This window comes from Cydia pomonella, chromosome 11 (assembly GCF_033807575.1).
Source record: "Cydia pomonella isolate Wapato2018A chromosome 11, ilCydPomo1, whole genome shotgun sequence".
NCBI lineage: Eukaryota > Metazoa > Arthropoda > Insecta > Lepidoptera > Tortricidae > Cydia > Cydia pomonella.
The window spans coordinates 1,594,301-1,604,826 of NC_084713.1; the positions used below are offsets into that span (position 1 = coordinate 1,594,301).

A 10,526-nucleotide genomic window follows, 5' to 3' on the forward strand; every position below is an offset into this window, starting at 1 on the left:
CAAGCAGCGTCAAGCTAAACTAAATAGTGAAAATGTACAACTTTTAACATTAAATATTTAAATAAATAATATATGTACTTGTACATACAACTTTAGACAATATGTAAGTCAGGGTTCGAAAGCTTGCTTTACTACGCCGCGTGATTCTTGGACCCATGTCAATTGTCATAGCAATAGAAATGTTAAATTTCAAATGTCACGCGTACAGACAAGGGAAAGAATACCCGGCGTAGTTGTCTGGTGGCGTTTGAGCAAAAAGTGTATGGACTTGTAAGAAGAAATGTAATTTTTGCTCTTACCCTATCCGACTTTATTTCTGTTGTTTTGTAGACAACAAGTTTGTTATTTTTTTACACTCCGCTAAAAACTATCATCGACATACAGCTTTCTGGTAAACTTGAAGCTAGGTTTACAAAAGATGTTTTATGTCGAAGTTAATTTTTAGTATGTTATACTCTTTCCAAGCGTTTGGTTGCATGTCGGTTTAAAGCATTCACTGCCAGGGGGCGTGGCCTAGGAACAAACTTGTATGACGGTGAACGCATATATGCGTCGGTGGCAGTGAACGCGTTAAAAAGATTGATGCCTCACCACTCTTGACAAGTCTACATGAGTATAAAAAGTCATAATATAGAGTTTCATACAATTTAGGTGTCAGATTTTTTAATGAACTGACAACTGACACTTGGAAAGCGGTCTTGTTGTCGTTTGTGTTGTACTTAAAAGGTGTTGTAACAGTTTTGTAGACTTGCGCACTTGACAATGTTTGATGAAATCGAGCGAGACTGAAGGCTGCCCCACTGAGCCTCAAAATTTGTTCCGAATTTATTATCGATTAAGTGTTCACTGGTGCTGCAAAATTGTCAAGGTTGACAGGGTTTTTGAGATATTTTTGTATGGATCGGCATTTAGGACGCGTAGTTTTAGCGTTGTACATCATTCCTTAATGTAAGGTGAGACTGTAAAGTAAGCCAATTTAATTGTAGGTTGTACGCAAACTTAAGTTTCTAGTGTAGATTAGTATGCGCGCGGTTGGCAGTGCCTCGCTTCTTTATAAAACAAAATTAATCTAAATCATTTTCATATCAAAGTCAAGAAAATTTTACGCAGTACGCCGAATTTTGCGTCTTTTTTGTGTAATTTTTACTTTTCATTCCATAGTGAAAAGTGACAGTTAAAAAAAGTAAAAGTGTCATAAACATACTAACATAACTAAGGCTAGGTTCACACGGCGTTCATTTTTCCAATATACGGGATCTTATCGAATACCTTTGTGACAGCAAAATTGGTATTCTAAGGTATTCGATAAAATCCCGTATACGGTATCCGGGAAAAATTAACGCCGTGTGAACTTAGCCTAAGGCGTCATTGATACTACGAGGTTGCTTTATATAAGCAGTGTTGCACATTTGCGGAGTTACACTCCATGCCATAGATAATAAACACAACTACTATTGAATGTAAACTTTACGGTTAAGGTGTTTTTTTACGTGTGATTACATGGCTGTTAACAATATAAGAGAAATGATCGAAAATAGCCGTGAAGCTAGGTGCCACCCGCGCGCTCCTGTACATTTCGTTCGGAATTTTATTAAGTTAGAATTAAGTCTCGTGTAAACGACATTTCAAGGCGTCAAAACTAAATTCCATAGCATAGTTACGTTCCGCATTTACACGAATCTCCGTATTCCAGTAAGTTAGATTAAAATCCGAAAGTGTCCTATTTTTGATCTCAAGTTCATTTTAAACCTCGGTGCTTGGGTAGACATATTTTGTAGCGTTTTAAACTAATGTACGACGAATTTGAAGCTAGTCCCGGTGTCAAACTCACGTTGAAACTAATTTTGAAAATACCAGCGTCACGAATCATCAGACCAGCCAGACTACCAAGCCAGATTTCGAATACCAACTCTAGAAACTAGAGAAAGTTTTGAACACCAAGTATGTAAGAAATCTAGTTTATTGTGAATCTAAAGTCCGACGAATGAACACGAAAAGTTTCGTACGTTAACTTAGCGTCCTTTACAACGTGCGACGGCAATATAATTGTGCGCGAACGAAAGAGACATCTACTATAAGTCAATGTGCGCAATTATTCGTGCTCCGAGATTGGTACTGATGTTTTGCTATCTGGTAATTTTGGAAAACGTCGAGCGCTTGCGTTGCTCCACTGAATTAAAATTTAAAAAAGTATTTTTGTAAAGTTTATAACATTTGGCTGTGATTGGTAACTCTGGAAGGCTGTGGAGCGACCGGCGCTCGACAACACACAAACACGTTTGTGGATAATTTATACACTCCTCTTCGATTGACTAATCTAACTATCCGCCCACGATTTTTGATCCATATTTTATGAATCCTTCATATTTATGTCTACGAGTATATATAATACCTAAAACATATATTAACGTAAAGTATACGTAACTAAATCTTAATTGTTTGTACAGAGCGTTGTTTAAAAAAATAAAAGTAAAAAAAATAAGTGTAGGTCTCCTATATAAGTATATTATGTATGTGTGATGTTTCATGTAAAGTCGTTTTGGTCTCTCAGTATTAGTTTAAAATCACTAGGAGTTAGAATTTATGTTAGTTGTTAATTAATGTTTACGTAATCATAGACTACTTAGTGTTATTTTTTATTTAAGATTAACTTCAGTTGCTTTTCGCAAAACGCGCAGAGGCGCCATATTTTTGTTTCCGCCATAGTTAGTAATGTTTGTGCCAAGATTTGTGAAATTACCGACAGAACCGACCAATACTCAGTGTGACTGCCAAAGAACAAAATTGTTGTCATATCAGTTTACCAACCTTACAATAAATAGTGTTGTGAATACTAGATGTACTTCTGTGTACTGAGCTCGAAGTTCGCGTCCGCTTTTGGAATGTTGTTTGTATTTTTTTCAAAATTACATCAAAATTAAAGTCTACTGATTTGTATGACGTTTTTTTATTTCGTTAGAAACCCTCTCCTTTGCAATGCAACAATAGTACAGCAGTGTTAATTTACACCTAAAAACAATTATACCGATTTTATATAATTTACGGTTTTAAAAGTGATTTGCTTAGATGTGAATATTGTAAATGAACACTACTGTAAAACAAATAAAAAGTTAAACGCAAAGTGTAGCAGAAATTTATTGATTTAAACTCATTATTCCTTAAAGAGCAAAATTGGTATTATTTACTCCAAGGAGTAGATTCTTTTTTATCGCAAATGGTCGCGCTCGAGCGAGTTCAGCGGTCTCATCAGCTGATCACATATCATCTACCCCAGGGTGCGGCTGGCGAGCAGTACTTGACTTTACGACTTAGGTCATAAAGTTCAAAATTAATCTGCATTCTTAATATTAGCCCTCCGAGCATCTATAATGTACGTTTCCGTTGAGACATTGGACATTTATTAAATTGTATATAATCAGATGTAACAATACCTGGCGTCAATTGTGTGCAGTGTCTTTCCAATGCTCATTGAGAACGTATTTAGTTGTTTTTTTTATAAAATACAACCGATAAGACTGTCACATTGTATAAGGTGTATTTCGTTCGTATTTCCGTTTTGCGGAAAGCGTCAACTTTCGGCACACTGAGCTCAACGAAGTTGCTGCTTTGCGGCTTCGTCGAACAGAAAAATAAAATACATATTTCTTACTTTACTGCCATATATCTTCGAGACACGTGTGACTATACGGATTTTATTACCTATTATGATCAAAACGTAGTATAAACATTGTGTAACATCGCGCAACTAAATATAGTATATACGATTTAAAGAAACTAGTTGTGAAGTGTAGGTATGAACCGCTATCTATTAAGTGGGTTCGTTAATGGCAGATGTAATTCAGTGGCTCATCAAACGTTGGCCGAACTCGCCGGCTAGAAGGTCAGTACATTTCCGACTATTTATCTCAGTTTGTTTGTGTTGATATTTTCTAATATTGATAGACAAGAAATAATAAACAGCCATGCGTTTCATTCCATTTATTGAATATAAATATGGCTGCTTTTTTGGTACTTAAATCTTATTTTATAACTTTAAATATATTTGTTACCACACCAGATCGTAAAGGCTATCTTGATACTTTGGAAACTGATGATAAAGTTGCATTTTATCCGCAAAGGTGTTTAATGCAAATTTTGAGTTGTTTCCTCGTCTTCTGCTGGCTGGTAGAATTGCTTTTAAGTGAATATTTTGGATTTGATTACGAACCACTCGCTAATTTCACTACGCTCGTGGTTTAATTTTGTTTCGCTTGCTCAGGTATCAATAGTAGCACGAGTTGGTTAAACAACGAATTTACCCCCTTTTAAAACAAATAAATAACTATTAAAAGCCTTAGATACGAAATCGACGAGCAATGAATTATTATTGTATAAGGTTTGTACACTTTGTACCCACAGAATACAATCTTTTCTGCTTTGCCCTAAGGTTGACTGGTAGAGAATGCCTCATGGCATTAAGTTCGCCTTTTGTACATTAAGTTTTTCTTTTGTGCAATAAAGTTTTAAATAAATAAATAAATGCACTAAGTACTTCTTTGCTTTTGAGTAGACACTATTTTGCGATAAACACTTTTTGTCACTTTAAGGTCAGACGAGGTAAAAGAAACAGTTTATTTGTGACATTATCTATGAAAAGGGACCTTATTGTCGGTGGCGCTTACGCCATTATCAACGATGCTCCCATATTATAAACAACGCCGCGCTACGCAGTGCGACGTAAGCGCCATCGACAATAAGGTCCCATTTCATAGATAATGTCACATTTTACTGGGGGCAAGATAAACCTTATGAGAAAAGTCCTTCTACGTAAGTATTTTGAAATATTTTTGTGCAATAGTTTTATTTTTAGCACACCTACTTATTATCATTTAATTTAGTTTTATCTTTAAGTATATCTGTACCCTTAGTGTAAATTTTATCGACATCATAACGTGACGAACGCGTTTGCGTTAAGTCTCATTTTGTATAGGATTTTGAGTTTCCAAAACGTCCCGCTTGACGCGCTCTTTCTAAATCCAAGACAAAATGAGACTAAACGCAAACGCGTACGTCACGTTTCAAAATCGAATTTATTTACACTAGGGGTACTGTTTATTTTTCTTACAAATGTTTTCTTGTCCCATTGTTTCTCTTATCCCACCTAACCTTACATATCTTTAGGTAGGTATATACAGAGTGACCTTAGCCATTGGACAAACTCTGAAATCCCACGTAGGGCTACTTCTCAGGAATGCTTTGACGTTAATATTTTTTTAATTAGAACAAAAGATACAAAAATGAATTTTTAACACAAAAGTTATTTGCAATGATCGACAACAAAAAGAAACACTGTTAATCTTTGGCAGTTATTTTGACAATTTGTTGGAAATATTTGATAATGATGACATTTTTCAAGTCAGAAGCTTATTAGTGTCATAAATAAAAAGGATAATCAAAAAGGTTGAAGAAGGTTCCATACTATTCTTTGATGATATAACCTTATGAGCTACTAACACATACAGGCTGCTCCAAAGTAAAAACTGGTAATTTGTTAATTTCTTCGAAACCGCTACACCGGCTGTTATGATACTTTGTACAATGGTTCTAAATACCCTAATGCATATGTACATTTCGGCTTTGTCCAATGGCTAGGGCCACACTGTATTCTGTGGTTATTAATCTTGGCTTTGCAATTGCGTTATCGTCAATTATCAAATGAACTACTCTTAATTGATAGCTTCTATCCAATTTAAGTTTGTCTCATAGGCAAATAGGTGTATAGGTAACGTACAAATGAAAAATGAACCTTATTCTAGATGTCTCCAAAGGTAGAGAAAATCTCCGACCAGGCGCTCCTAATAGGAGAAGGTCCGCATTGGGACGACCGCACACAAGCGCTGTACTTCGTCAGTATTCTGGAGAACACTATACACAAATATGATGCGGCTACCGGAACACATACTAGTACAAAATTGGGTGAGTCAATACTATGATGATGTATTTGCAAGCTTTTATTTAACTTACAACGTATGTAAGTAGAGGTAAAAAACTTTAGTACTTAAAATACTTCTTGCAGTTCTTGCATACAGCTGAATACCTATAGCTTGCAAAAAAACTCATAGGTAAGCAAAAAATTGTACATCTAATAACACATAATTTTACATTACATCATTTATTTACCTTAACTTAATAACTCGTCATTTTGTTATCCTCATTTTCATCGATACGATACGATACGACTCAACTAAATTTACTTCTTTGGTAAACTGGCCGTTCATGAATATACAATACAATACCTATACCTACGTATTGTATATTCAGGAACGGCTACATAAGAAAACACCCATAACTCAGGAACAAATATTTATAATTAGAGGCAGATCAAGCTTATTTAAGTAAACCGTCATTTACGTCACCGACGGATTAAGTCATAATTTAATAAAAGTTTGACGTTTAAAATAACTCTTGCACTGTCTGGGCTATCAAAATTACTGCTAACTTATCCTGGTCTGACTTTAACACTCTTATATATATGCCCTTACCAGAATTCGAACCCAGGACCTCTCTTTGTAGGCAGGGCCCACCAACTGCTAAAAGGCCGTCTATTTGTTACCAAACTAAACAAAACTTATGACTATTCCAGACGGTCGTCCAGGCTTCATAGTACCTCTAGACGGGCATTTAGACCAGTTCGTGGTGGGCTTGGAGCGGGAATTCGTGGTGGTACAATGGGACGGGACGAACGCTGCGAGGGTGGTGCGGTTGTTAGGGGAGGTGGACCACCATGCTGTTGGGAACAGGATTAATGATGGAAAGGCTGATCCTAGAGGAAGACTGTACGCAGGTTTGTTATATCAGTCTAAAGAACTGGCTGAATCAACTTTTATTGTTATTTCGTACTTTTAGCACGCTAGTTTCTCAGCAGGAAAAGGCGACAAATGAGTAAAAATATTACGCGCGACGGACGTGGGTCCAGCCACATTTTAAATTGAAGAGCTACGCGCGGGTATCATCATGAGCCGTGGTAATCTGAGCTAATAGCTAGTTCTGATCTTCACAATATTTTGCTCTGTTTTCTTTATGTAACGAACATCCAACATCGGAAGATTCTATCATAATATCTTCTTGCGAACCGGGATGTTAATCAAGCTTTGAGTAGATATGACCCAGATAGGTTATTTTATAAGTGCCTACTCAATTTGTGTTGCCGTGAATATCGCGAAAGGTCGCGATATTCAGGACAACGCGTGGTTCCAGAGGCACAACCCACCTCAATTTGTTGCCGACATGGCTCCCTCCTTTATAGCTGCCACAAATGTGATCCGAAATGCCGGTCCCGCATTGGCTTATACAGCCACGAGAAACGTTGTCCCTCACATACAAACACTGCATAAATCATCTGTCAAGATGTTAAAGACCTTATGATATCAGTTATTTTACTTTCCAGGCACGATGGACGCAGCAACTACCGTGGAGAAGCTAGAAACTCACAAAGGCACCCTGTACCGACTTGATGAAAGCGGCATCACATCTCTATGTGACAGGATAACTATTTCCAATGGCCTTGCCTGGGACATGGGCGCCAAAGCAATGTATTACATCGACAGTGCGGAACGTAACATTAGGAGATATGATTATGATGTGGAAACAGGGGATATTTGTAAGTATTTGTAATTTACTGTCCCAATCACAAGCTCGCGATTGGTAGATGATTATTTTAATTTAAGTGCAGTCGACGTCAAAGATGTCTATATTTACATTTTTTCACTTTGTTGCAAGGGAGTAAAAGTATATTTGACGTCGACATATAGTCGGCGTCGGCGTTAAAAACTTGAATCGGTTTCGGTTTTCATGCTGAGCTAGTCGGAAAGTTTATTTTATTTAAAAAAGGTTCAGAGCGCTATTTAATGTTTATATTTTATCATCTAGTGCCCAAAGCGATTATAGGTACCTATAGCTATTATAAACTAATACAAAATGAATTGTACTGGACTGAACTGGTCGGCAGTAACAGACACTGCTGCCGCTGTTTAGTACCTACACCAACTACAAAACCAACTAACACCAATTTGTCCAACTGATTGTCATTTTGTGACGGAGCATACACATATTACAATTCTCATCGGCTTACCTAACTCTCGGCCAGAAAAAACTAATGATCTCCGGTTTCCAAAAAAAAAGCTTAAAAGATTTATAAATACAGCTGCTTTAGGCTCTATCAGACCAACAATTCTGTTTCAGCAAACCCACAATACATCTTCGACCTAAAACTACACGACGTCGAGGGCCTCCCGGACGGTTGCACCATAGACACAGACGGCAATCTCTGGGTAGCCGTGTTCGGGGGCGGCTGTGTCATACAAGTGTCACCCGAAGGAGGGTTGCTCCGGGCAGTGCCTGTGCCAGCTAAGCAGGTGTGTTATTGTAGCCTAAGGATGGGTGCGCCGCAGACACAGTCGGCAATATCCGTATAGCCATGTTCGGGGGCGGCCGTATGATACAAGTGTCACCCGAGGGAGGGTTGTCCCACCTAAGCAGGTATGAATTATGTGGAAACAAACCTATTGTTTCATCATAAAATATGTATAAACCAATAACCATAGGTATGGATCGTGTCATTCACGACGACGCCTGCCTTGACTCGTATTGCCATGTTATTAAAGGTTAAATTTGACAAATCTGCGCGTCATCGTGGATGACACGAACTATACCTATACTCTGTACCTTTAGGTACTTAAATAAATGCAGACAAAAAAATTGTACATTTTCGGGTATATATAACATTTATTGGCTAACCAACCAAATACAAAACCACCTGGATTTGTCAATGAACGACCTGACTTTAACCTATATTATTTGAACATGTAATCTTTTCATCTACCCTCCACTATTTAAATACCTAAACATACAGAGTATAGTTTTTCTAATTTTAGTTTTTCCACCAGGTAACCTCTTGCACATTCGGCGGCCCACATCTGGACATCCTCTTCGTGACCACGGCCCGCATCGACAGAGTAGAACAACAGAAGTTTCCGAGTGGCTGTACTTTCAGAATAACCGGCCTCGGTGTCAAGGGACACCCGAATGTCAACTTTAAATTGTAGTACATAAAGTTCAGTTTTGTTATAGCGATATCGTTAGAGTAGAAGTTCCCAAGTGGCTGTATTTTCAAAGTAATCGGCCTCGGTGTCAAGGGACACCCGAATGTCAACTTTAAAGTGTAGTTCATAAGGTCTGTTATGCTTTAACATAAGTTCGGTGATAGCCAATATGAAATGCACCTATTTCTGACGAGATGTGTACAAATTTCTACTTGATATTTTATACAGAAGATTTATCCACTCACTTGCTTCATATTTTTCAGTGACTTCTATTATTATTATAAAATAAGGGTGACAGCTGGTAACCACAGTTACCAAAAGCAAGTGATAAAAATGTTCAATAAAAATTATGTTTAAAATTCTATTTGTTTATATTACTGTTTTATTTTTGTGCTTAAGCATAGTCCAAGTGCCTAGATACTAAATTGGTTAACCTTATCTTTAATGTAAATATAGAATATGGCGTGGACATTATGTACATACATATTATATGTTCAATATATAAACCTTTTGTGGCTATAATGGTTGGGTGGGCTAGAAGTTAAAATATTGAAAGATAATTTTTTGTTTTACAACTATGGTGACCTTCTAAAATTTAATATTAAGTGTAAATAAGTAAATGAACCTGAATCTTTCGAATCGCGACACGAGTTTTAAATTTTTTTTTTTAAATACAGCCCAAAAATAAGTTCTCATCAAAATATCCTCTTTTAGTTTTTATACAAAATGTAAACGTTTGTCAAAATTATCAAAAATGTACCGCAATAAAATAAAACGTAGAGTCAGTATTAGATTGTGACATGACACAAGGGAGCAAAATGACGTTTTACGGCGAGGGCGTACATTGAATCCTAAACGATGTGAAGGATTCTATAATGTGACATGTGAAACAATGCTTTTTACATCACCTATGAGGAATTAAATGTTTTCTAAAATATTATTTAAGCTAAAAAAATGTATTTTATTTTTAGGAATGAAATTTGTGTATTTAAATTGTATAAAAACAATACCGAATGTTGCCTTTGAAAACTTAAAAACATGCTTGCAATAAGAAAAAACGCCTCTTTTTTGACAGGCGTTTCGGCAGCTCTTCCGTTCCATTCAGACAACTTATTAAGAATGGTTTTTCAATATTAAAAAATATACGTTTTATAATGATGAAGAGGTAAAGAATAGAGAGTAATAAAATATGAAATATGTATATTTTCATTACGACTTTTAAAACTAACATTAACACTCATCAATAAGTAGTCATGAATTGGAATAAGTATACATCTAAAAAAAATTGGAAAAGTGACAACCACTAGTTCGCGAAAACCAACTTTACGCACGCTAGCTTAGCTTACTTAAAGTAGCACTTTTGGAGCAAATGAATTAAACACGACCGAAGGGAGTGTTTTAAATCGACACGTGTTGCGAATTCCCTATTCGCACGTGTATCGTACA

At 36.5% G+C, this 10,526-nt stretch overlaps 1 protein-coding gene across 1 annotated transcript; it reads left to right on the forward strand.

The window, feature by feature from the left end:
- The first annotated feature begins 3,440 nt into the window (after nucleotides 1-3,440).
- Nucleotides 3,441-9,452, forward strand: LOC133522607 (regucalcin-like). The gene is made up of 6 exons (XM_061857971.1): nucleotides 3,441-3,880; nucleotides 5,796-5,955; nucleotides 6,623-6,823; nucleotides 7,427-7,639; nucleotides 8,221-8,393; nucleotides 8,925-9,452. The coding sequence occupies exons 2-6, from the start codon at nucleotides 5,796-5,798 to the stop codon at nucleotides 9,081-9,083; spliced, it is 906 nt and encodes a 301-aa protein (XP_061713955.1). The 5' UTR covers nucleotides 3,441-3,880; the 3' UTR covers nucleotides 9,084-9,452.
- The last annotated feature ends 1,074 nt before the right edge of the window (nucleotides 9,453-10,526 follow it).

Bases quoted from the DNA above. Each gene is read 5' to 3' on its own strand.
- LOC133522607 (XM_061857971.1), top strand. From the start codon at position 5,796: ATGTCTCCAAAGGTAGAGAAAATCTCCGACCAGGCGCTCCTAATAGGA. The intron at 6,824-7,426 runs GTTTGTTATATC...TTTACTTTCCAG, and splicing joins TAGAGGAAGACTGTACGCAG to GCACGATGGACGCAGCAACT. The intron at 8,394-8,924 runs GTGTGTTATTGT...TTTTTCCACCAG, and splicing joins TGCCTGTGCCAGCTAAGCAG to GTAACCTCTTGCACATTCGG.